General features: G+C 46.3%; 1 protein-coding gene across 1 annotated transcript in view; it reads left to right on the top strand.

Annotated features, from left to right (window-relative positions):
- Nucleotides 1-4,716: 4,716 nt before the first annotated feature.
- The window catches only part of SRD5A3 (steroid 5 alpha-reductase 3), a 38,762-nt gene continuing 16,125 nt past the window's right edge, over nucleotides 4,717-27,353 (top strand). The window contains exons 1-3 of the mRNA XM_082242555.1: nucleotides 4,717-5,009; nucleotides 22,241-22,392; nucleotides 25,202-25,393. Coding sequence (XP_082098681.1) covers nucleotides 4,798-5,009; nucleotides 22,241-22,392; nucleotides 25,202-25,393 — 556 coding nt within the window. The 5' untranslated portion in view covers nucleotides 4,717-4,797. The remainder of the gene's footprint in view (nucleotides 5,010-22,240; nucleotides 22,393-25,201; nucleotides 25,394-27,353) is intronic.

The raw sequence follows: 27,353 nt of genomic DNA, 5'->3' as shown, positions 1-27,353 counted from the left end.
AATAGGAGCGACACAAGTCGCTCCGACTTAGAAAAAGGGTCCTGTACTACTTCGGGGCGACCTCGGAGCGACTTGCATAGACTTCCATTATGTGTCAGTCCATGCAAGTCGCTCCGAAGTCGTGGTGCATGGGAATGCACAAGTCGCCCCCGAAGTAGTACAGAGTCGTGCCGCCCCAGTGTGAACCGACTCTTAAGCAGAGAAAAATATAGAATTTGCCTACTGCTCCTCCGATAGGCAGACAGAGCCAAAAACTATACTTACTCTCTAGCACCTACCTAGGAGGGTGCTACACTCACCCCCGGCCAAACGAGCCATGTCCTCACTGGTTCTGGGACAGCCACTCCTGCAAAAAAAAGTCCTCTAGTCATATAGGGGGTCCGAGGATAGAGCCACAGCAAACAGTGGGGAATACAGGCATCTGCTATTGCCAGAAGCGTTGAATGCTTTAGAGATGCAGTGCTGGAATGGAGGGGTGGTAGGAGATATAGGCCACCAGAGAGGTGAATTTAATACCTCTTCTCTTGCAGCCAACTTGCTTTATATTTGTTTGTACTTTTCTATTATCCTGGAGTCAATATTGTTGTTTTCTGACTGACAGGGACAATTTATATTATAATGGGCCCCTTCTCATTGGAGGAAGAAGGGGCCTCAGCTTTCTGTTAAGAGAATGTCCTAACCTTTGTGTTAAAGAGACCCTTGGTGTTACTGGTACTCCTACTAACATGTGAATGACGATGTCCCCCGAGTTTTCCTTTATCCGTGCCAATATTGTTGTGGTTCTGTTTCCCTTGTGGTCTTCTAAGGAAGGAATTTCAATTTGGGACCTCAATTTGGAACAGGCAGCTGTATGTCTCCTCCAGAGGAAAATTTGCAGCACCGGTCATGATAATGAAAAATCAAATACTTACCATAATTTACCTTTCCTAGAGCCAATCTATGGCGGCTTACTGCCACGTGTATGCCGCTATGTTGGCGCCAGGAAATTACATTATAATTTCAAGAAGCAAAGAAATGAGCATGAGGGACCACAAGGCATTATATGGGTTTGTAATATGCACAGTAATAGGCAGAGGCAGAACACAAATATGACGACATGTTCTCTAGTATACTCAGTACATTAAATATTGGCCTCCTGAAATACTTAAAGTGGACCTCCCCCCCCCTTATATTTTGCATCTCTGCAGTGCTGACATAGCCCCGGTTGCACCAGTGTCTACTGGGAAGGCAGCGTCACCATTGCCTTAAAGGAAATCTTATACCTAAACTGCAAGATCTTGCACTATAGTCATCTCACAGTACAGTCATAAGTGAGATAAAGCCCATGAGGTCAAGCATTTGACCGCTTGCCTGCACAATATCATGGTGGCGTTTTCTTGGCCATTGCAGAAAAGGCAGGGTATGATCAGGGCTTCTTTTCAGCAGGAATGTGGTAGTACCCAGTTTTGGCACCTCCAACATTGAATGTATGTGTTGGCAAGGGGTGCTGGCATGTGCTGGAAGGTCTATTGATGTTGGCTACTGGGGGATCTACAGTCACTGGGGAGTGTAGAGTTGCTGGGGGATCTACTGTTATGGTGGGGGTCTTATGTTGCTGGGGAGGTCTACTGTTGGGGGAGGGTATATTTTTGTCAGCGGCTGGAGGGTCTATTAATGCAGTCTGCTGGGGGGACCTATTGTTGCTGGTGGGATTTTATAGTTGATGGGTGAATCTATTGTTGCTGGCAGGGATCCATTTCTGTTGAGGAGGAAAATGTTATTCCTGAGGGGGTCTATTGTTGCTGGAGGGAAACTATTATTGCTCAGCGGTAGGGGCAGAGACAAGGGGTGACTGGGGGGAGCACCTGCGCCTATACTCTGAAAAAAAGTCCCTCCAGTCAGGTTTAGGGGCCTAATTGAGTTTACACCAATTGCAGTGTAGAAAATGCTTGTTTACAACATGCAGAAATGTGCTGCCCTGGTTAGATGAGGGTGGGTAATGGCCCCCATCAATGCATCTAACAAACGTATGTACTTTGCAGCCATCAAATTACATGGTACTGCAGTACCAGTCGGTTTAGTATGTTTCTGAAAATCGATTGAGGTACTTTTTGTGCATTCCTGTGTACTTGGTAGTCCAATGAAATGAATGACAAGAACATAGCACCCTGGTGTGAACCGACCCTAAATGTTTATACAGTAGGGACGGGGGCAGGAAAAAGGTCCTATTTAAATAACTTTCATTCTGACATAAAGAAAAAAAAAATCAGGTATGAAATATATAAATAAGTTATGAAATATTTAAATAGAAGACTGAGGCTGTGACTCCCAAATAAAGAACAAGTACCTATTTTTTTTTTCCATATGATTTACTTGGGTTACTTTTAACCACTTCTGCAATAGGACATACTGGTATGTCCTCAAGTTTAAGCGGTTATATTAGGATCATGGCTGTAACTGCATCATTTTCTAGTGCTGGTGATGCTCTTCTCTGTAAAAGTGATCTGAGCAGCTATACGACATTTTTACAGGTGACAGAAGGAAGTCCTGTCTCCTTTCCCAGGCTGTCCCGTTCCACTGGGTAGCCCAGCACTGATGTGGGCAGTCGAGCCAGCTCACCATAGAAAAGGAGAAGCCATTCCCTAACGTCTCTATGGTGTATGAAACTGGAAGTGACGAGGTTTTCATCACTTCTGGCTTCGGTCAGCTAGTAAAGCAATTTTGGAGGGCAGGTGAGAGATCTGGGGGTATGTTAGAATGAACTTGTATATAGATTCCCCAACCATCTGAAACGGAGATTGCTCCACACATGTTAAGTATTGTTGTGAATGTCAGAATGAAAGCAATAATTCTAGCAACAGTCCTCTTGTTTTACTCTAGACTGGTAACCTGCAAAAAGACTTTAAAAGCAATTTTTAGGTGCTATAGTATGTCACCATTCCATGGGCATCAGCAATTTTAAAGCGTGACATATTAGGTATCTGTTTACTTAGTGTAACATCATCCTTCATATTTTACCAACAATTGTTATCATATTGTGTTTGTTTGCACTGAAATCCATTAAAGCGGAGTTCCACCCTGGATTTTTTTTTTTTTAATACCCCCGGGACAGTCAGGGCTAGTGCATTCCACAATGGCTAGCCTCTGATCTGTCCCGGGTTGCACTTACCTGCAAGACGAAATACTTACCTTGCAAACGTCTTGTCCAGCGCTGCCATCTCAGATGTGGGCAGCTTGAAGCCAGCGCGTCCTCTTCGGCGTCTTCTTCCGCCTTCTGTGGTCCCACGATGCTCTGCGCCGGCCCCGACGTCACTTCCGGGTCGCGCGCGTCACCCCTCCACAGCTTCTGGGCATGCCCAGAAGCTGTTTAGAAGGGGATGACGCGCGCGACCCGGAACTGACGTCGGGGCCGGTGCAGGCGCAATGATTCCTGGGAGCTATGACGTCCAGCTCCCAGGAATCATTGCAGAGCCAGGAAGTGACGACGGGCCGCGGCCGAGGAAGGAGGAAGAAGGAAGTAAGGTAAGTATATTTTCTTCACTAAGAGGTAAGTAAAAAAAAAAAAAAATATGCGATTATCCATTTCTTTTTCAGGTGACCCGGAGCGAGAAGATGGAGGTAAGTATAAAAATAGGGTGGAACTCCACTTTAAAGTGTATTTTTTGCCTAAACTTTGCATTTGATAAATTACTGTGCAAATATCATGTGACACATAAAATTGCAGCAACCACCATTTAATTCTCCAGGACCTTTGCTTTCAATACTGTTTCAAACGTTCTAGTAAAAAAAAAAAGTGTCACAATTGGCTTGGGTAGCAAAAAGCTGCTTAGTTCCAAAAGGTTAGGTACCTATCAACTTTCATCAAATCAGAAAGCAATATTCCGTACAGGCACCTACTAGGGGCTCACCTAGAGAGGGTCCTTGTAAAATAGCGTGCCCCTATTAATGTGTTCCGCTAAGGAACACGCTACAGCTAACTAGTTCCGATATGAAGGAAGGTTATAAGCTGCAGAATGTGGACGGGGGGAGGAGTCGGCTTCTAATATGTGGAAGTGCCCCGGTGTTCTAAAATTTTCTCGGACCCGTGAAAAAATCGGACCTCGTCACTTCCGGTGATAGGAGTCTCAAGTGCGCATGCGCATAAGACATTATCTTGGTTTGGTAAACTTATAACACATAGCGGGCAGCTGAATGAGAGGAGGCGGGGCTGAGGTGGGACGGAAGACACCGCCGCGTCATCTGCAGAGCTGAATAGAGGAGGCGGGACGGAGGTGCGGCCGTGTAATAAATGCAGGGGAGATGTAGCGACTCCTTGTTTTATTATCTTTAGCAATTATCGTATTATTTATCCTTAGGATTTCATTACATTTACTATTTATATAATACAAAATAAGAAATACTAAATGTAATGAAATCCTAAGGATAAATAATATGATAATTACTAAAGATAATAAAACAAGGAGTCGCTAAAGTCCTGCATATATTACACGGCCGCACCTCCGTCCCGCCTCCTCCACCAGCTCTGCATATGTGTCCTCCGTCCTCCGTCGCACCTCAGCCCCGCCTCCTCTCAATCAGCTGTCCGATCTCTATTATAATTTTGCCAAACCTCGAAAAAATGTCTTCTGCGCATGCGCACGGACGACTCCCATCCGCTGTTTTGTGATGCTCTATCACCGGAAGTGACGAGGTCCGATTTTTTCACGGGTCCGACAAAATTTTACAACACCGGGTAATATCGGGAAGTCGTTGAATATGAGTGGTCATGTGTTTGTGTAGTGTGGAAACAGGCAGCCGGGTGTGAGTGAAGCGGCGGCCATGTTTCTCCTGTCAGGCACAGGGCTGAGTGTCATCGCTGCTGTGTGGCTCTTTTTAGATGTCGCCTTCCTCGCGTCTCTGTTCTTCCATGTGTTGGGGGACTGTGCCCGCCGGAGCTCCCCATTCTGCGCCATCTTCCAGGATCTCATCCGCTATGGTAAAACTAAGACCGGCCGGCCCGCATGGCTCCACTGCTTCGATCTGCCTAAGAGGTGAGAAGGGGTCACGTGACAGGCACACGGAGGGTTGTCCATAGCAACTACCTTCCAGGTGCGGATCCAGGCTTCTGGGAGGAGTCCAGGATTTTCATTGGTGGGAATGGGCGGGAAGACACTCCCTTACTGCATTTCTAAAAAAAATGGTCTGTGAAGAGGGAGGTTTAATTCATTGCATTGTGATGCATACAGTTCTAGTTGTATGTGTGCAGGCTCTCCATTACTGCTGGGGGCTCCTTTCTCCTCACATTTATAAAACTGCTGCTTTAGGCCCCATGCATACTAAGTGATGCTGCTGTTAGAAGCAATTAGTGGATTTTTCCTCTCCCTCTCCTCTGTGTTAGCTTAGGTGTCTGTGCAGAGCAAAAAAAAAAAAAGAGCATTTGGGCAAGAAAAATCGCTGAACGTGCCTAAATGTGTGTGAATGTTAGGCGTGTTTAGTAGGGTTGCCACCTCATCCAGGCCCCTTTCACACTTGTGCAACTGTGGACATCAGAGTTTCACGAGATGTCGTTCCCCATGTTTTCCAATGACACCCTTTCATATATGCACTACTTTGGTCCGACTTTCATGCAACTTGCGGGTCATAGACTTCAATGTTAACCCTCAGAAGTTGCATGAAAGTCATACCTGAATGTTATACAATGTAACTTTTGTGCAATAGTTGTCCATATCACTGGTCAAAGCCAAAGTTGTATCCAAGTTGCACCCATACAAGCTTGCACTCCAACTTTGGAGTGCAACTTGGATACAACTTTGGCTTTGAGTTTTAATGGACAACTATTGCACACAAGTTGCATTGTATAACATTCAAGTATGACTTTCATGCAACTTCTGAGGGTTAACATTGAAGTCTGTGGCCCGCAAGTTGCATGAAAGCCAGACCAAAGTAGTGCATTAAAGCGGTAGTATCCTGCTTTTTGGCACTTTTACCTACAGGTAAGCCTATAATAAGGCTTACCTGTAGGTACAATTAATATCCCCTAAACCGGCGCGGGAGTGGCGTCATGGCGGCTTCGGCCAATCACAGCGCCAGAGCCGCCAAACCCGGAGGAGCCGCCAAGGGATCATGGCAGTGCCCGCAGTGTGTCGGGGCTTTGTTCTAAGGTAAGTAATACATAATGAGCTAGTATGCGATGCATACTAGCTCATTATGCCTTTGTCTTGCAGGGTTTTTTTTTTTTTTTTTCGGGTTTACAACCGCTTTAACTACTTTGAAGTTGCTGTGACTTAATTATTATGAATGGGTATCATTGGAAAACATGGGGAACGACGTGTCTGTATAACTTTGATGTCCAAAGTTGCAAAAGTGTGAAAGGAGCCTAACACTAAATTCCCTGCATCTACAGACATCCACGATCTAACACTAACCTGTCTAGCCCTGTAAAGAAGAAATCAACATGCATATCTTTTTTGAAGCCGATCTTACACTGAGCTGTCAGCTCCGGCTTTGCTGTGGAGGTGGGGGCAGAGGACCCAACTGACAACAGAAGCCCCATAGTAAGTCTGTGGGTGACGTCCCTTCCTATTCATTTCACAGCCGTTGTCGGCTGTGTCCTCTGCAGAGCTTCCGCTGCTGGAGACCAGGTCGAATCGGCTTCAAAAAAGGTATGTATAGTGATTTCTTTACAGAGCTAGATCGGTTAGTCTAAAGCCCCGTACACACACGCAGATCGTCGTCATACAAATGTTCGTCTTTTCTCCCCGGGATGTCGGTGTCTGTTGAAAAGTGCAAAGACAGCACAAGGACAGCACAAGAATTTTGTCTGCAGACTTCAGCTGACTGCAGAAGTGATGTCATGTAATGCTTAACTTTCCCTGTGTTTTTTATTTTCTGAGCATGCCCAGTCTTGCAAATCTGCGGTCTGTCGGCCGAATTCTGTACTGACAGGCGAACAATCGTCCGTTCTGGTGTCCGCAGACAAAAATTTTCATGTTTGCAAGAAAGACTTTTGTCCGCGGATTGTGCGCAGACAGCTGTCGGAGGCACCATACTAACACGCGTACAATCGGCAGATCTTTCGTCCGCCGACGTTTGTATGCCGACGATCGGTACGTGTGTACGGGCCTTTAGATCACGGAGGTCTATAGATGCAGGGATTTTAGTTTTAGGGTGGACTTACACTTTTAACATATATTAAATATACCAGATCTGGGGCTAATTTATTGCAGATAAGGCACTGAGTTTAACCACTTGCCTACTGGGCACTTTCAACCCCTTTCTGCCCAGGCCAATTTTCAGAACTGTCACTTTGAATGATGATTGCTAGGTCATGCAACACTGTACCCAAACAACATTTTGCTCATTTTTTTACACAAAGCTTTCTTTTGGTAATATTTAATCACCACTGTTTTTTTTTTTTTTTTTTTAATTTTTTGCTAAACAAAGACTGAAAATTTAGAGGGGGGGAAAAAAAAATTATAGTTTTGTTTTTATAAAACTTTTCGTAATTTTTCTCCACTGATATGCGGCACTGGTGGGACTGCACTGATAATCGGGAGACTGATAATCCGTGCAGATGTCCCTTTTAACACAAGCTGGTTATTGACTCTTCTCCCTTCCTCATGCTGTCTGCATGAGGAAAGGAAAGCCCATAACTTGCTTGTATTTACATCTGTGATCAGCTGTCATTGGACACAGCTTGTCACGTGGTAAAGGGCGGCTCTGATTGGCTCTTTACCCTGATCTGTGATCAGCAGAGTCCCGTGATTATGGGAGGACGTCAATAGACGCCCTCTTGGCAAAGGAAGGCTGCGATGTAGCCGTCATTTGGCTATTGCGTGGGCAGAAAGCTGTTATTTACCACCTTGATCAGCCACAGAACCGGTAATTAATATGTGTTCAGCTTTAAAGGGACAGGTTGCAACCCTAGCGTTTAGCCTATGAGCATTCATTCATTCATTTTAGTGGCCAGAATTACGGTAATTAATATTCTGGCCAGTGGAATCAATGAACCCCTAAATGTGTGCCAGACACTTATTTTGGTGCTTTTTTTTAAGCTGCATTTTGCCTGCCAGGAGCAAAGGTGTCCAGGGGAAAAAAAAAAAAAAACATGATATGGCATAGTACAGATTAGGAAGGCTCAACTTTGGCTCAGACATTAAAAGGTGCATTCACACCAAAACACAGGAGACCCACATTCTGTGCACGTTTCCCCACATCGTCTGCACACCCAGTGCGTTTTGAAATCTGCTGCAGGTATCAATATATTTCTGACACCCCAAATGCTGGTGTAAACCAGCCCTATAACAAATTGGAAATTACGTCTGTTGTAATCAGTTGTGTTGAGAAATTACTTTCCTTTCCCAAATGAGGAAGCAATTTAGGAGAATGTAAAATAATGCAAACCCCGCCCCCTCCACCCTTTTATTCATATCTGCATTGAGTTCCCAGTTTGTGTATTTCTCAACTGTAATAATGCAAAGTTGATATAGCCGCTGTACACAGTGATTGTTGCACTGAAAATCACACTGCTGTTGTCAGTTTTCTCAATTTTATCAATGTGAATCTATATTTATATTTAATGCAAGTGGAATTCCAACCTAAATCTAACTAAGCCTAAAACTGCTTCTGCCCCCTAAGTCCTACACTAATTACCCTGTAGAAGTAAGATGCATATAGTGTACTTATTTTCCGGTAGCTCAGGTGATCGGCTCCCAGCAGCCAGCTTCAGAGGAGAAGAGGGCCAGCTAGCAACAGGTGCCCCGTGTTAAGTCTATGGGTGACCTCACTGTCTAGACAATTCATTGTTGGCCCTGCTTCTTTCCCCTGAAGCTGGCTGCTTGGAAGATCTTGTACCCGGACCAGAGTACTTTCAGAATTGGTAAGTAAGTGTATGCATGTTTCTTTTACAGTGTGGTTATTATTGGGGTTAGAGGGGGAGGTAGGAGGTGTTTTAGGGCTGTTTTATACTGCTGTGCGGCCACAGCACAGGTATACCGGTGTACCCGCAGTTTTCATGTGGGTTAGCTGCGGTTTCCCATATACTTTCTTTCTATTATGGCCTGCATTTTTGGTGTTTTTCTGAAAGCCAACCAAAAGTTCTGCATGCCGCATCTTTGATGCTCTTTCAGAAAACATGTCAGAAATGCAGGACATAATAGAAAGTCTAAAAGAAACTGCAGCTAAAGTGCAGAGCAGCAGTGGAAAACCCACCTTAAACTTGGTTAGATCTAGGCTTGAATGCCACTTTAGAAGTTGGTTAACACATAGTGTGTAGACTGGTGTTTTTTCTGCACTAAAAGTGTGTCAGCCGCCCCTAGGGCACATAGAAAACAATTGTTTTCTATGTGCCCCATTCTAACTGCCGCCTGCAGGTGCTGTTAGCTTTGATATAATACAGACATGCTGCATTTTATTGCAGTTAGTTCACAGAAAAGCAGTGCAAGGCACTACGCTGATGAATAACATGCCATTCATTACTCTTCAACTAAATTTACCAAAAAAAGGGTGGCAACTGTGTGATGCATTAGAACATGCATCGTATTTTCCTCCAACACCTCACTTCTCCTGGCCATGCCTCACTGCAGCCTAAAATGGATAGCTTACTGCACACTGAAACATACACTTTATTACCAAAAGTATTGAGACACCTGCCTTTTTATGCACATAATGGCATCCGAGTCTTAGTTCGTAGGCTTCAATATTGAGTTGGCCCACCCCTTGCAGCTATAATGGCTTTAACTCTTGTGGGAAGGCTGTCTATAAGATTTAGCAGTGTGTCTATGGGAATATTTGACCACTCTTCCTGAAGCGCATTTGTGAGGTCAGGCACTGATGTTGAAGGCCTGGCTCGCAGCCTCCGCCCTAATTCATCCCAAAGGTGTTCTATCGGGTTGAGGTCAGGACTCAGTGCAGGCCAGTCAAGTTCCTGCACTCCAAACTTGCTCATCCCTGTCTTTATGGACCTTGCAATGTGAAGAGTTGAAGCTTTTATAGCTGCAAAGGGTGGGCCAACTCAATATTGAACCCTACGGACTAAAGGCCCGTACACACGATAAGAAAATCTGAAGGGAAATTTCGTCCGACGACCGTTCTGCCGATTTTCGGATTGTTAGTATGGTGCTTTCGACAGCCGACTGACTTTTTGGCTGACAAAATCCTGATGTGCAGGCTATAAAATTTTTGTTGTCCGTAATACAACGTCCGATTTTCGTCTCATTAGTACAGATTTAGACGGGAAAAAAAAAATCTTAAGAGCAAGACTAGGCATGCTCAGAGACGAAAGAACACATACAAAGAATCCAACACATGACATCACTTCTGAAGTAGAATTCTGTCGAATGGGAAAATTTGTATGAAAAAAAACCTCTTCACTTTCCACATCAGACTAGCATGCCACAAAAAAACGGACGACAGATCTTTCAATAATCTGATCGCTTGTATGGGGCTTTAGACTGGGATGCCATTAATGTTCACGTGCGTTTAAAGGCAGGCGTCCCAATACTTTTGGTAATAGTGTATGTAGAATTCAGAGGATAAACTGGCAGCACATTTGTTTTCTTGTATATTGTGATCAGGCAGGGCAGCCCGAGCAGCGCCGCGCAGTCTCTAATTCTGTGTAGCGTGTGTGGTATATGTTTGTTTTCAGAATGACTCATTGCCAGTGCCACCTGTTTTCTTTAAGCTAGATACTGTTGTAGTGAAACCTGCCTTTGCCTAAGATCCTCCCCTGCTCCAAGGCAGGACCCTCATTTGCATTGATGCTGAAAAAGGTGATTGGCCAAATCGTATCGTATGTGTGTGCGGATTAAAAAGGTGCCCGCACCTTGGGTGCGGTGCGATTTAAGCTATACAAAATGAATGGCTCAGATCACACTGCAAAGAATCACATGTGATTTGAACAGTAATTCAGTACGATTCCTGTCTGAATAATAATTATGAAATTACTCCTATTCACAATCATTTTGTAAATTAACACAGACAAACAGATATTTCTTCAGAATAACAAAACAAATCTGCAGCAACGTTTGTTAAAATCCTTGCAATGTACATAACCCAGAGAGGAGTTCCCCCCCCCCCCCCTCAACAGAAGTGCAGTTGCTCTTTAACCCCTCCTCCCCAGACCTTGCTGATGTCCTGTCGAACAATGCCTCCCATCGAAAAATGCATCCGACAAACAGCGCATGCTCAGTAAATGACGTCATGCCAGCTAATCTGTCATTTACGGAGTATGCGTAGTTCGTCGGATGCATTATACGACGAGAGACAGAGAGCAGAGGCACTCAAATCTAATGTCCGATTCTACCTCGCTCACTGCATGTTCTGCGCATGCTCCATACAGAAATCTATTCTTATTGGGCGGATTATTCTTATTTTAGATTCATATTGGCAAATGGCGGGAATATTGTCTTGATTACAGAACACACCGCTTTGATGGGGGCTCATAAAGGGGCACTCTTATCCGGGACATATTAAAGGGGTACTCTGATGGGGACACTGGTGTAAGGGGTACTCTGATGGGGACACTGATGTAAAGAGGGTACTATGATGGGGACTCTGATGTAAAGTGGTACTCTGACGGGGACGCTGATGTAGAAGAGTACTCTGACGGGGGACACTGATGTAAAGGTGGGGACTCTGACAGGGACACCGGATGTTAAGGAGGACTCTTGACGCGGGGACACTGGATGTAAATGGACACTCTGATGGGGACACAGATGTAAAGGAGGACTCTGACGGGGACGCGCTTAATGACACTGACGGCAGGGAACAAGGGCTGCATGAAGGCGGGGACACACTGATGTTGCACAGATGAGGCAGAGATGGGCATGGATGAGGCAGAGATGGGCATGGATGAGGCAGGGGTGGTGCCGATCAGTGTGCACAGCTTGCGAGGAGTGAGCTGAACCGGACATGCAGCGGTTTGTTGACAAATGATCGCTCAGTCATTGAATGGAGCAATCAAGGGCCGCTGTCATTGGCCCTTTACCACAATCTGCGGGAAGCGCAATTCTGGGTGGATGTCCCTGTAAGCCCTCCCAGAATAGGCTGACCATACTGTAGCCATCATTGGGCAAGTAGTTAATCCCTATAGTCTTAGCTATCCGATAGTACCCATGAAGTGGGGCTTTGCATTACCTATGTTCCGCAGTATTTGGCCAAAGACGATCACCATGCCAGTCCCTGTGAAAATTAGGCATTGCCCCCCAAAAAATTGTGTGGATACTGGAGGTCCTCTAGTATAAGTTTGCCAAGTATGGTACCCTTAACCCCCATGGTTTGGCCCCCACATTTATAGTAACCTGGCCTGCTATGTTAAGGGCAGGGTCTTAGTCTGGAAATTTGAGGGGCTACAGCTTGGACCCCAAATGAGTCCGGGGGGCCCAAATTTGGCACAGAGGGGGGGGGGGCTTCCTTTTCCATCCCAAACATTTTGGGGTTTGTTAGCCCAAAAATTTCCTGGACAACTTTTTTTTCTAGGGCCCCTTGAGTGTATGTGGCCCCCGGGCCGTACGGCACTGCAGGAATCCCTTGACTATTCTGCGGTGGCCAGCCAAAGTCTACCCCAATGCAAGTCTCTGTGAAAATTAAGCATTGGCCCCAAAAAAATGTATGTGGCCCCTGGGGATCATATAGTATCCCTGTCCAAAAACGTATGGTTCAGCATCACAGGGCCCTACATTTAGGCTAGCCTGGCCTGCTATGTTAATCTATGGTGCAGCAGCAATCTGAAATTTGAGGGACCACAGTTCGGGCCCTGAATGAGTTCAGGGGCCCAAAGTTGGCACAGAGGTAGGGAAGGTCTTCCTATACCACCCCTACAATTTTGATGTCACTAGCCTGAAATTTTATGGTCAACTTTTTAGGGGGCACCTTGGAAGTGTGTGGCCCTGGGGCACTACTGCGGAGCAGGAATTGGTGAGTACTGCAGGAATCTCTGGACCCTTAGCTATTTAACAGTATTTGCAGAGTGGGGCTCTGCGGTTCCTGCGTCCTGCGGTGGTCAGGCAAATTCCACCCCCATGCAGGTCCCCATGAAAATCAAGCATTGGCCCCAAAAAATTTTTGTGGTCCCTGGGGGTCCTCTAGTAACCCTGTACCAAGTTCGATCCTCATCCGTTTGCGGGGCACTACATTTAGGCTAGCTTGGCCTAGCCTATGTTAATATATGGCGCAGTAGGGAGTTTTGAGGGGCCACAGCTTGGACTCTTTTGGGGCCCGAGCAGTGGCCCTTCAAATTCCCAACCCTGACTGAGACATAGAATAGCATAGTGAGCCAATCTACCATAAGCTTTGGGCCCTGTTGTACCCAAATCACGGGGGTAACTTGGTACAGGGATACTAGATGACCCCCAGGACACGCTAATTTTCACGAGGACTAGCATGGGGGTCAATTTGCACGAATACTGTGGAACATGGGTACCAGTCAGCACTGCTCCGCAGGTACCATTGGATAGCTAAGAATATGGAGATTAATATGGTACCCAGCAGTCCCTGCTCCACAGTACTGCCTAAGGGCCACACACTCCCAAGAGGCCCCTGAAAAAGTTGACCAGAAAATTTCAGGCTAGCTACTCCAACATTTAAGAGTGGTAAAGGAAGAGCTCCCCTACCACTATGCCAAATATGGTCCCCTGGACTTGTTTGGTGCCCGAGCTGGGGCCCTTCAACTGTGCCCACTCGAAGATTGCCATACAGCAACAAGCTGACTTAAATTATGGGCCTTGTGGTACCTGAACCCTGGTGGCTAGGGGCCTCAAACTTGGCTCAGAAATATAGGATACTTAGGGGCCAATGCTTAATTATTACAGGGACCTGCATAGGGGTCGATTTGGCTAACCACTATGGAATACAGGAACTGCAGAGCCCCGCTCTGCAGGTACTGTTGAATAGGTAAGAGTCCAGGGATTCCTGCAATACCCAGCATTCCCCGCACTGTAGTATGGTCCAAGGGCCACAAACTCTCAAGTTGCCCTGGAAATAGTTGACAAGGAAATTTTGGGCTAGAGGCTCCAAAATGTTTGGTAAAGGCAGAACTCCCCTACCTTAATACCAAATATGGCCCCCCAGACACATTCGGGCCCCGAGCTGCAGTCCTTCAAATGTCCAGACTACGGCCGTGCCAAAGTTTAACATTGCGGGCAAGCTACTATAAATTTAGGGTGCTGCGGTACCCAAACCACGGGGGGTTAAGGGCACCATAATCGGCAAACTAATACTAGAGGACTTCTAGGAATCACACACATTTTTTGTGGCCAATGCTTAATTTTTACATGGGCTGCCTTAGGCTCCGTTCACATGTAGGCGTTTTGGGGCGTTTTTCTGCTCTAGAATCAGCTCTCAAAACGCCCAACAAGACAAATCCTATTCATTTCAATGGCCCCTGTTCACATCTGAGCGTTTTGTTGCTGTTAGCAAAACGCCCAATGCTCAAAAAAGTACATGAGCTTCTTTTTGGGCAGATTACAGGCGTTTTCCATTGGTTTCTATTCAATCTAAAAACGCCTGCACAAACAACGCCCATAAAAACGCCTGAAAAACGCCTGAAAAACGCCTGTAATTAGCAACGCCAAGGTGTGAACGTAGCCTTAGGGATGGCTCGACTTTGGCCAAATCCTGCAGAACATAGGTAGTGCAAAGCCCCACTTCACGGATAACTAAGACTATGGGGATTAATATGGTACCCAGCACTCCCCGTTTTGTGGTATTGACTGGCAGCCATATGCTCCTAAGTGACCCCATAAAAATTTGGCAAAGGTATTTTGGGCTAATGACTCCAACATTTTTGGGATGGTAACGGTAAACCTCCCCTACCCCCTGGACATGTTCAGGGCCCATGCTTTGGCCTTGCCAACTCCAAGCTTGCCATACTGCACCAGAGATGGGACCTCCCCTATTTGTGCCAAATTTGGGACCCTGGACTCATTCAGGGCCCGAGCTGTGGCCCCTCAAAGTTCGCCCACTGTGACTTCATCTATAGTAACATGATGCCCCCCCCCCCCCACTCCTCTAACCGCTTATTCTACCCTCCCACTTACAGAACCCCCATCTTCATGCTACAGCCGCTGTGAAATCCCCAGGAATAAGCACTGCCTGTGTCCCCCGCCGTCGTTCAGCCTTGGTCTGTGTCTCCGTCAGTGTCATCGAGTGTGTCCCCCGTCAGAGTCCCCCTTTACGTCAGTGTCCCCCTTTGAGTCCTGGTCAGACCTGTGTGTTCTGTAATCACAACAATATTCCTGCCATTTGCCAATATGAATCTGAAATAAGAATAGATTTCAGTTGGGCACATGCGCAGATAGTGCAGAGAGCGAGGCAGAATCTGACATTAGATTTGAGTGCCTCCGCTCTCTGTCTCTCGTCGGATAATGCATCCGACGAACTGCGCATGCTCAGTAAATGACGTCACTCCAGCTAACGTTCAGCTGGAGTTTTTCGAAACATTATTCAACATGACACCAGTTCAATGAAAACCAGCCGACATTTGGCCCGTGTGTGCAGCACTCAGTCTGACAGAAGGCAGCTGCTGACAGAGGTGGCTACTACTGTTGAAGTCAGCGCCCAATAGGCTTAGACGTAACATGTATAGGGGGCAGAGCCTTCCCTGCTGCTCGGTGTATCCTCTCAGCTGTGCGATCTCATTGTTACAAGCATGTCTCCCAAGTGGCTGTTTGTGAGTATATTGATTTTAATAAACGGCTGTTACCAGCTTATCTGTATGGAGAGCATTAGATTTATTTTTGCTTTTTGTGGTGATCTCTATGTGCCCTGTGTGAAAGCAGCACCATCGCTGTTACCTTGTCCCTGTGCATCCGTCTGAGACCTCCTTACCATTTGGTGACATCTGCCTGTGACCCCAGAGGGGTAAAAAAAACTGTTTTTAACACAGTGTTCTGGGTCAAATCTTAAGATCGTACGAACATCTTGTGGAGGTCCACCTGAGCCTGCTCACTACAGACAGAGGACCCCCCAGATCCTCTCCTTTGTTGGAGACTACCAATAACAGCCAATACGCTATACCGAAGGGTTTTGAAGGGTGAGTGCGATACCTAGTGGACATCACGGGTATAGGCACTGAATTCACCAGCATCATTCACTTACAAACCTCTTTATTCTTTCACGTGCACTGTTCCCAGCACTTCATTCAAAGGGGTTTTTCTCTTACGTCCTCCGACAGTCGCCGCCTCCTCGAAGTCATCACTGTTGGGTATTGTCTTCCTATCCGTAGGAATAGCTAGGCATATAGACTTAGTCCAAAGACAAAAGGCATTAGCATATACACACCCATGGGGGCTGTCCCATCTGGTCAATACCCCCCCTGCATCACCACTCCCAACTCAGTTTTAATCTGCCTAGCGTCAGGAATAGTCAGGCTTCCCTTGTGCTGGGGCTTCAGTCTCAGCCTTCCTAATCTTTTATTTGATTTTCTTTGAAAATATCAGTTTTTTCTTTTACTTTACTAGCTGTTTATTTTGTCAGCTTCTAGTGTTAGTCTTCTCTTCGGATGAAGATGGATCATGCGGTGCTGGGATTCGGACTAGCCGCCCTGGTTCTCCAGAGCAAAAGGGTCAGATGGACCCCCAGCCCGCCATCGAGCGTTCAGCTATGGTTCGCCCTGGCATTACGAACGACCCATCCCTGTTCGCTACAGGGATGCAGCCGTGAGGTGGCTACCTCACAGGACTCGTCTGCGGTGCTGCAGTGTCATGTCCCTGGCTCACGGCACTCCCTGTCAGATGAGGACAGAGGTTTTCCGTGCATGGAGGCTCCCCACGCCATCTGGTACAGGTAAGTACTTTTCTGTGTGGGGCCTCTGTTTGGGGTGGCATTCTGTGTTGCTGTTTGTTCCCTGTGTCTGTGCCTGTGTGACTCCCTGTGCGATCCCTGCGGGGTTCGCTTGTGCAGATCTGTATGTTGCCTGGGGGTCCCTGTCCCTGTGTCACCTAGGTGTACTGTTGGGGGTACAGACGTTTGTGCGGCGACCGCATCGGTGCATTTTGGCGCGGTCCGCCATCTTTACTATGGGCACACATGTATAGCTACCTTGGTTCCTACGGAGGATACCCCGATTTTCTGGGATCCCACGGACCGGCGGTTGGAGTCCCTAGCCCGCCATTCCTATACGGTGGCGGGCTCGTTGCTCAAACCCGTTTTCGCGTCCGTTCTGGTGGCTCAGGCGGTGGCTGATTGGACTAAGATGCTTGGGGGCAATCTCGTGTCTGATGACGTGCCGCCTGCCCGGCTGGAAATGGTGGATCAGATCCACCAAGGAGTCATGTATTTGTGTGATGCAGCCTTAAATGAGGCCCCCTTGGTGGCTCGCCTCTCTAGTGTTGCGGTACTTAACCGGCGACTGATATGGCTGAAGAGCTGGTCGGCCCACCAGTCCTCAAGGAAAACTGTTGCTGATTTTCCCTATGCTGGCTCTCGCCTTTTTGGCGAGGCGTTGGACACCTTGGTGAAAGGCGTCACGGGGGGAAAGAGCACTATGCTACCCCAGAACCCGAAGAACAAGTCTTTCAGAGGCAAGCGGGGTTCTGCGCCTAGATCCAATCAGGGGCCCTTTCGTGCCTTTCGGAACCAATCCAAGGGCAAGCCTTTCAAGGCTCAGGGCAACCAGAAGAAGCCCTGGGCGGGTAAGCAGAAGGCCGGCAATGCCGGCTCGGTGGGACAATCCGCCTCTGCCTGAAGGGGCGCCCTCACCCGTTTCAGGGGTGGGGGGACGTTTGCGTGGTTTCCTCCAACCTTGGCTGCTCCGGATATCGGACAGGTGGGTTCAGGAAATCGTTCGATCAGGTTACAAGATCTAATTCCTTTCCCGGCCGGCGGACAGATTCTTTCCCTCCAATCTCCATCTGCTTCCGGGGCGTCTGCAGGACTTGCATCAAGCGGTGCAGGACCTGCTTGCTCAGGCAGTGATTGTCCCGGTGCCTCATCGTGACAGGTTTCGGGGGGTTTTATTGGAATCTGTTCACTGTGCCCAGGAAGGAGGGCAAAGTGCGTCCTATTCTGGACCTGAAAGCGCTGAACCGCTTTGTGCGTGTTCGGAAGTTTCGAATGGAGTCTCTCCGTTCGGTTGTGGCCTCCTTGAGTCCAGGAGAATTCCTGGCTTCGATAGATCTGTAGGATGCGTACCTGCACATCCCCATTTTCGAGGGTCATCAGCAGTACCTTCGGTTTGCTATTGCAGAGGACCACTACCAGTTTGTGGCGTTACCTTTCGGTCTCGCTTCGGCACCAAGGGTGTTTACCAAGGTGTTGGCGCTGGTCCTGGGCCTGCTGCGGGCCCAGGGCATTGCGGTCCTGGGGTACCTGGACGATCTGCTTCTGAGATTGCGTGCCAGCCAGGACCTTGTGCGCGATCTGTCCATCACGGTACAGACGCTCCAGGAGTTCGGATGGACCATCAACGTTCAAAAATCAGCGTTGTCTCCATCGCTTCGCCTTCCCTATCTGGGAATGGTTCTGGACTCTGCTCAGGCGAAGGTGTTCTTGCCGGAGGACAAGCTCCGGACTTTGCGGGACGAACTCAGGTCCCTCAGGGACAATCCGTCCTCGTCACTCAGGACCTGCATGCGGGGCTTGGGGTTGATGGTGTCGGCCTTCGAGGCGATTCCCTTTGCCCAGTTCCACACGCGGGCTCTCCAGATGGAGATCCTGGCCAGGTGGGACAGACTACCTCAGTCCTTGGATCTGGATGTCTCCTTGAGTCGCCAGACCAGATTGGCTCTTCTATGGTGGATCCAGTCCCCGTCGGTGGCGGAAGGCAAGTCCTTCCGTCCATTGGTGTGGACAGTGGTTACCACGGACGCCAGCCTGTCGGGCTGGGCTGGAGTCCTGGGCAACCGGTCTGCCAGGGGCACTTGGTCGGAGGAGGAGTCCTCCCTCCCGATAAATGTGCTGGAACTACGAGCGATAAAACTGTCTCTTTCAGTGGTCGGACCGTCTCCGGGGCCTGCCTGTTCGCGTATAGACGGACAGTGCTACCGCGGTGGCTTACATCAACCACCAGGGGGGCACCAGGAGTGCTCGAGCGGCCCGGGAGGTGACCGACATTCTGTCTTGGGCCGAGACTCATGTCCCGGCGATCTCAGCAGTTCACATTCTGGGGGTGGAAAATTGGCAGGCCGACTATCTGAGCCGCCAGACCCTGGACCAGGGGGAATGGTCCCTACACCCGGAGGTCTTTCAGATGCTGTGTGTGAGGTGGGGATCCCCAGACGTGGATCTGTTCGCATCCCGGCTAAATCGAAAGGTGGCAAGAACGGGCGATCCGTTGGCAGACGCCTCGGATGCGTTGGTGGCCCCTTGGCATCAGTATCGTCTGATGTACGTCTTTCCTCCGATTCAGTTACTATCCCGGTTCCTTCGCAGATTGGTCTCGGAACTGCACATGGTGATTCTGGTGGCACCGGACTGGCCTCGCCGGTCCTGGTACGCAGACGTTGTTCACCTGGCAGCGGCGCCTCCGTGGCGTCTGCCTCTGCGGGAAGATCTCCTGTCTCAAGGAACGATCTTCCATCCTGCTTTAACGGCCTGGCTGTTGAGACCCATGTCTTGAAGGACAAGGGTCTCTCCCCTGAGGTTATCCCTACCCTGATCAAGGCTAGGAAATCCTCCTCTGGTAAGATCTATTACCGTACCTGGAAAGCCTATTTCACCTGGTGTGAGTCCAGGGGGTTCTCCCCTTGTTCTTACTCTGTGTCAAGAATCTTGGCTTTCCTCCAGTCTGGTGTGGATCAGCACCTGGCGCTGGCCACGATAAAGGGCCAGGTGTCTGCACTGGCTGTCCTTTTCCAACGCCCTGTGGCGTCTCATTCCTTGGTGCGCACCTTCATTCAAGGTGTGCGACATCTGGTTCCTCCCAGGAAGGAGCCTTTACCTCCATGGGACTTGAACTTGGTTCTGTCTGCGTTACAGCGTGCTCCCTATGAAACCATCAGGGCGATATCGTTGCCTCTGCTGTCAAAAGGTTGCTTTTCTGGTGGCGATCACTTTGGCTCGCAGAGTGTCGGAGCTGGCGGCGTTGTCTTCCCGCTCCCCTTACTTGATAATTCACAAGGATAAGGTGGTTTTGCGACCACCCCCATCCTTCCTTCCCAAGGTGATCTCTGAATTTCACCTTAATGAGGACATTGTCCTGCCTTCGCTTTGTACGAAGCCTAAACATCCAAAGGAGATTGCCTTGCATTCCTTGGATGTTGTCAGGGCGATCAGGGTTTACCTGTCTACGGAATCCTTTCGGAAGACGGATTCCCTCTTTGTCCTTCCTGAGGGATCTCGGAAGGGCATGGCTGCGTCCGCAGCAACTATTGCCAAATGGATCAGACAGACCATTGAGCAGGCTTACGCCTTGAAGGAACGGGTTCCGCCCTTCCCTGTTAAGGCGCACTCTACCAGGTCTTTGAGTGCATCCTGAGCCTATTGGCATCGGGCCTCGGTGGCCCAGGTGTGCAAGGTGGCGACTTGGTCGTCGGTGCACACCTTTTCCAAGTTCTACCAAGTAGACGTTCTGGCATCAGCTGATGCTTCTTTTGGCCGCAAAGTTCTCAGTGCGGCAGTGCCGTGATGGACCCTTGAATTTTTTTCTGGGTCCCTGGCTGTTGGCATTTGCTTTCCTGGGCTGTTGCTCTTGTTGAGCATTGTTTTTTCTGTTGCCCAGTTGGTTCTCTTACGGTTCATGTAAGATTCCTTTCTGTGATGTGGGTACTGCGTTGCCTTTTCTACGGTTGCGTCTCCCACCCCTCATGTCTATACTACTTTGGGACATCCCAACAGTGATGACTTAGAGGAGGCGGCGACTGTCGGAGGATGTAAGAGAAAACTGAATTTTTGTAAAATCTTATCTGTAAAATTCCTTTCTCTGAGTCCTCCGACAGTCGCCGCCCCCGCCCCTCTTTTGGGGTTCTTATTACCTACTGCTATGCTACCAAACTGAGTTGGGAGTGGTGATGCAGGGGGGGTATTGACCAGATGGGACAGCCCCCATTGGTGTGTATATTGCTAATGCCTTTTTGTCTTTGGACTAAGTCTATATGCCTAGCTATTCCTACGGATAGGAAGACAATACCCAACAGTGATGACTTAGAGGAGGCGACGACTGTTGGAGGACTCAGAGAAAGGGATTTTACAGGTAAGATTTTACAAAAATTCAGTTTTTCTTCCTTTTTTTTGAATTTTTTGATATGTTCATTTTATGCACGTTCGCATTTTACAAAGAATGAAACAAATATTAACCCACTACCAATTACACTGATATATTTGATTTTTTCATTGAATAATTCACCACCAGCACTGTATAAATAAATTTTATTACACTTTGTGCACTTTTGCTTTATTTAAAGGCATACAACACTTTGGGCACTGAGCACTTTTATAGGGGCTTGGACACTTAGCCCAATTATAGTCTCACTCTCTTTCTCTCTCTTTTTCTCTCTTTCTCTTTCTCTTTCTCTCTCTCTCTCTTTTCTCTTCTCTCTCTCTTTCTCTCTCTCTTTCTCTCTCTCTTTCTCTCTCTCTCTCTCTCTCTCTCTCTCTCTCTCTCTCTCTCTCTCTCTCTCTCTCTCTCTCTCTTTCTCTTTCTCTTTCTCTTTCTCTTTCTCTTTCTCTTTCTCTTTCTCTTTCTCTTTCTCTTTTCTTTCTTTTCTCTTTTCTCTTTTTCTCTTTTCTCTTTTCTCTTTTCTCTTTTCTCTTTTCTCTTTTCTCTTTTCTCTTTTCTCTTTTTCTCTTTTCTCTTTTCTCTTTTCTCTTTCTTTTTTTCTCTTTTTTTCTCTTTCTTTCTCTTTTCTTTTTTTTCTCTTTCTCTTTTTCTTTTTTTTCTCTTTCTCTTTTTCTTTCTCTTTTTTTTTTTTTCTCTTTCTCTTTTTTTTCTCTTTCTTCTTTTTTTTTCTCTTTCTCTTTTTTTCTCTTTCTCTTTTTTTTCTCTTTCTCTTTTTTTTCTCTTTCTCTTTTTTTTCTCTTTCTCTTTTTTTTCTCTTTCTCTTTTTTTCTCTTTCTCTTTTTTTTCTCTTTCTCTTTTTTTTCTCTTTCTCTTTTTTTTCTCTTTCTCTTTTTTTTCTCTTTCTCTTTTTTTTCTCTTTCTCTTTTTTTTCTCTTTCTCTTTTTTTTCTCTTTCTCTTTTTTTTCTCTTTCTCTTTTTTTTCTCTTTCTCTTTTTTTTCTCTTTCTCTTTTTTTTCTCTTTCTCTTTTTTTTCTCTTTCTCTTTTTTTTCTCTTTCTCTTTTTCTCCTGTACATCTGCTGCGTGGAATAATCCTCTATGTATTAATGTTTGCCTTTTTTTAACTGCAGGTGGTTCTCACACTTTTATTATCTGTCCATTTTATGGAACGGGGCACTGCTTTGGTTAGTTGTGCAGTCACAGCTGTTTGGAGTAGAAATACCACAGTGGCTGCAGTCACTACTTAATTTCTTTAACAAGGAGCCACAACAAAAAATATCAGGTGAGAAATAAAATGTCCACAAAGAAATGATAATTATGTTAATTGTGCATGGCATGTGAATTTTAGTTTGGTTTGCATATGAGAATTTTCACTGCAGCATGATCAATGCATTGGGTCTCCAGGGCTACAAATGTGGCAGGATATTCTTTTCCTAGGCTAGGGTTTAATTAATTGAAAATGTTTGAACTTGCTGGTGATTGCAGTTGTTACTTTCCAGTTTATGATCACAGAAACATTCTCATAGTAAGTGATCCTGCTGACTGAGTGATCAGATGTATGTGTAGTGCTTTCCTGAGCACACACACCCCATCTACATCTAAGGGCTCTTTCACACAGGCAGACCGTTCAGATCTGCCTGTCAGTTTTTTTGGCAGATCTGAACGGTCCCCCCCCCCCCCAATGCATCCCTATGGAGCATCGGATGTCAGCGGAGACATGTCCGCTGACATCCGATCCGTCAAATCTGGATGGATGGAAACCCTATTTTCTATTTTCCATCCGTCCATCGGAATGGATGAGAAAGGACAGACGGTCCGTTCCCATCCGATTCCCCCATAGAGATGTATGGGGAACTGACAGCTGTGTCTCTGCACATAGTGCAGAGAACAGCTGTCATCCTCCTACTCAGCGGGGATTAGCGGATCGATCCCCCGCTGAGATAAACAGTCCGTTTTGACGGACACATAGTGAAAAAGAGCCCTAAAGCTTGCCATTGACTAATTGAAATTTTGACAGTTAACAGAGACCAGCTGAATTTTGATCTGTGCGTGGCTATCTCTGCTCTACAGAAGTCAATTGGTTTATCGACTTCTGTCAAAGGGACACTGGAAAGCTGTTGTCAATCAGTGGCTGCAGCCGCTGATCAGTGAAATCTGGCGGGAGCAGCTTTCAGAATAAAGTGTCCCAGGTAGGGGGAGACAGGAGACATAATAAAGGTGTATTGCTTAACAGAATGGTGACAGCTGTATGTGAACTAGCAATCTGTGTTTCGCCAGGCTGCAAAAACTCTTTATTATATGTCTCCTGTCTCCCCCTACCTGGGACACTTTATTCTGACAGCTGCTCCCGCCAGATTTCACTGATCAGCTGCTGCAGCCACTGATTAACAGCTTTCCAGTGTCCCTTTGACAGACGTCGATAAAACAATTGACTTCTGTAGAGCAGAGATAGCCACGCACAGATCAAGCAGAGATAGCCACGCACAGATCAAAATTCAGCTGGTCTCTGTTTGTTTGTTTTTTTTTTGTTTTTGTTTTTTGTCACCAGGCTGCAAAAACCCTTTATTATATGTCTCCTGTTCTCAAAGTAGTAATAAATATCACATACACTGATCAGACATAACCGATTTAACTACACATGTTCAATTGTGTGTGTAGATCTGACTAGCAGACTCCTGCCTCCTGATTGTTTCCCCACACCCCCGGTAATGTGTGACAACCCAACTCCTTGCGCTTGTATCCGCTATGTACCCCGGGCTCCGCTTAGCCATCTGTGGGCCAGAGACTAGCATAGCGTGTGCCGCCGGGTAGGGGGGAGGGAGCTGAGCTGACACTCGTCTACTCTCCTCCCCTTCTTCTTGACCCGGAAGCGACGTGTTTGATGGGAAAGAATGTAATGCAATGTGATCTGTATTGCGTTACATTCTGTGGAGCAGAGGGGAGACATCCAGGGTCTTTGTGATCCCGGATGTCTCCTTTTAAAAAGAACCTGTCACCAAAAAAAACGCATTGGGGATGCCTATGCATGAAAACATTAATTGCGATACACATGTTACATATCGCTGTGCATGCCGAAGTGAGAGGCAGTATTTCTAGCACCAGACCCCCCCTTTGTAACGCTAAACTGATGACGTATAGGGGGCTTTTAAATTGTCTAGAAAATATGGGTACTGAAGTTTGTCGCCTATTCACGAGTGCACGCAAATTTAAGGTTTGACTTGCTGGGTATCTTAATTACTTGGTGCAACCTCCTCCTTTTTATATTTTAACAAAAAAAAAAATAGTAATTTATTGCGTTTGCCCTAAAATTAACTAGTGTATTTGTTACTGACATTTTGTGTTTCCTAGACCTTTGCAGTAAGTAATGTGTAAAAGAAAAAAAAAAAATTGTAACTGCCACAATTTGATTTTCTAGGGTTTTTGCTTTTGGAAAATATGCAATGATAGGGGGGTTTCTGTAACCTTCAGGCCTAAAGATTTTTTTAAATGTGTGCAAAAATGGCTGTGGCAGCAAAAGTGTTAAAAGGAAACTATCTAATCAACTAAGTAAAGAAAATGTACCTTCCCCTGTGTGTAAGTTAGTCATTATATATTCCTTGATGGGTCTCATCTACTGAGTTCTGGTGTCTGTGGCCTGTACTACATTTTCCTGCTTCAAAATTTGTTGGCTCTAAAGTCCTGTGGGGAATTCTGACTGCTAGAGGGATGTGAAAACAGGCTGCAGATCCTTCACCAGGATCTTCAACAGAAGCATTCTTCACATGATTGTGAAAATGTAGTCTATATATCAAGCTTGGTTTACAGGTCCATGTTTCAAAGGGTATTGGACCGCCAGTTTAGAAAACGTATTAATTAAATGTACAGTATTATGAGAAATGTGCGAGAGTCAGATGGAGGACAGTACAGCTGGTGTGTTACATTTTCAGTCTTTGTTTATTTATAATCTCAGGTCCTTGACTCCTAAAAGCATCTGCTAGATTCTGAATTTTGCATTTGTCCACTCCTGATTACAGCAGAATATATCCTGTTTTATATTTAAGTTGTATCTGTAACATTGTTCTAATGAATGCAATTTATGTATTGAAATCTAGGTGGAGAAGTTTCCACTCTTCTGGCTCTATCCTTGATATGGCTGCACAGCCTGAGAAGACTAGAAGAGTGCCTGTATGTCAGCATCTATTCCAGTGGGGTTATTCACGTGGCTCAATATGGTCTTGGAATTGCCTACTATTTTCTTATCGGGATAACATTACTTGATCACGCCAAGTTAGAACCAAAAAAAGGTGAGTGTGTAAGGGAATGGGTGGATTTGCAAGGCATTGCACTTTGGAGCTTAAAGTGGTTGTAAAGGCACAAGATTTTTTACCTTCAGGTATTCTATGCCTGAAGGTAAAAAAAACATCAGACCCCCTATTACTTACCTGAGCCCCCTCTTAATCCAGCGATGTCAACGAGAGCCTTGCCTCTCCGGGGCATTGCACTCTAATTGATTAATGGCTCCCGGCGCTGTCAATCACAGCCAAAAAGCAATTCAGGAAGGGGTGGGGCCGAACTGCGCCTCCGTGTGTGAATGATAATGTAGATATTCACTAGCGCACCAAGGACCTTCAATTTCCTCCAAACTGCTTTTTATTTTCAAAAGATCACATCGCAGAACAGTGTAGTGCAACGTTACGGAGTCACGCAGGGCCCCTTCCTCAAGCATGTGATAAATCATCACATGCTTAATGAAGGGGTCCTGCATGACTCCGAAACCTTGCAGTACACTGTTCTGTGATGTGATCTTTCTTTAAATAAAAACCATTTGGATGAAATTGAAGCTCCTTGGTGTGCTGGCGAATGTCTACATTATTGTGCATGTTCCAGTATCCAGCTGGCGGTCGCTACAGCATCCAGTATTTTTTAAAGTTCCTTCCAGGAACGTGTGCGATGGGACTATGGACTGTTTGTGTGAATGGACACACACAGCCGCGGGTTGAAAGTGCGCCTGCTTGCTTTTGGGGCACCTCGCAGGAAGAATGAACACCAGCAAGGGACCTGAGAAGAGTAGGATCCGGGCTGCTCTTTGCAAAACCAACTGCACAGAGCAGGTAAGTAGAACATGTTTATTTAAATAAAATAAAAATGGCTTTAGTATCACAACAACAAAAGGATGCTAATGTTTCCAGTTATTGTGACTTTTTTTCAGTTGCGCGCACACACAATGTACAGAATAAAACAAAACCATTGGAATGCAGGAAGTCATACCCAGAAGATGTCAGATCACATCCACCTCTCTCCAACTTTTCACCCAATACAGGCTTGATTGTTAGAGAGGGGAGATCCTAGGTGGGGCTACAGTGTGCTTTTCCTGCTTTAACCACTTGACCCCGCCTGCCGCTGCTGGCCAAAGCGACGTATCCCTACTTCGCTCGCTCAGGCGCCTGTGGGGGGCGAGCGTGCGCTGCCGGCGGCACGCCCCCGCACGTTCCCTGGGGAGCTAGCACGTGTGACCGGTGGCTCCGATGGCCGCTGGTCACTCACGATCTCCCGCAGCAGTGAGAGAAGGACAGACGGCTAATATAAACACAGCCGTCTGTCCTTCTCCCTTAGATCATCAGAGGCTATGCGATCCTGCTATATAGGATCGAATGTCTCTGTGATGATCTGACAGAATCACGCCCCTAGGGTCACACTTAACCCCTTATCACCAATAAAGTTAACCCCTTCCCTGCCAGTGTCATTTTGACAGTAACAGTGCATATTTATAGCACTGATTACTGTAGTTATGTCACTGGTACCCCCAAAAGTGTAAAAAATGCCAGTTAGGGGTCCGAACTGTCCGCCGCAATGTCGCAGTCCCGCAAAAAAAAATTGCAGATCGCCACCATTACTAGTTTAAAAAAACAATAAAAATGACATAAATCTTTCCCGTAGTCAGTAAATGTAATAACTTTTTCACAAACCAATCAAAATACGCTTATTGCGATATTTTTGAAAAAAAAAAAAAAAAAGCGACAATTTTGAAAATTCTCAAAAAAAAAAAAAGTAAAAATCCTTTTTTTTTTTTTTTTTTTTTTTTTTTTAACATTTAAGGCCAATTTGTTTTTCGCTACTTATTTTTGAAAAAAAACAAATTGGCCTTAAATGTTAAAAAAAAAATGGATTTTTACTTTTTTTTTTTTTTTTGAGAATTTTCAAAATTGTCGCTTTTTTTTTTTTTTTTTTTTTGGTTTATAGCGCAAAAAATAAAAATCGCACAGG

Source organism: Pelophylax lessonae (assembly GCF_965119305.1).
Source record: "Pelophylax lessonae genome assembly, chromosome: 1".
Lineage (NCBI taxonomy): Eukaryota > Metazoa > Chordata > Amphibia > Anura > Ranidae > Pelophylax > Pelophylax lessonae.
Note: the sequence above shows the minus strand (reverse complement) of the source record. Positions and strands in the feature narration are given on the sequence as shown.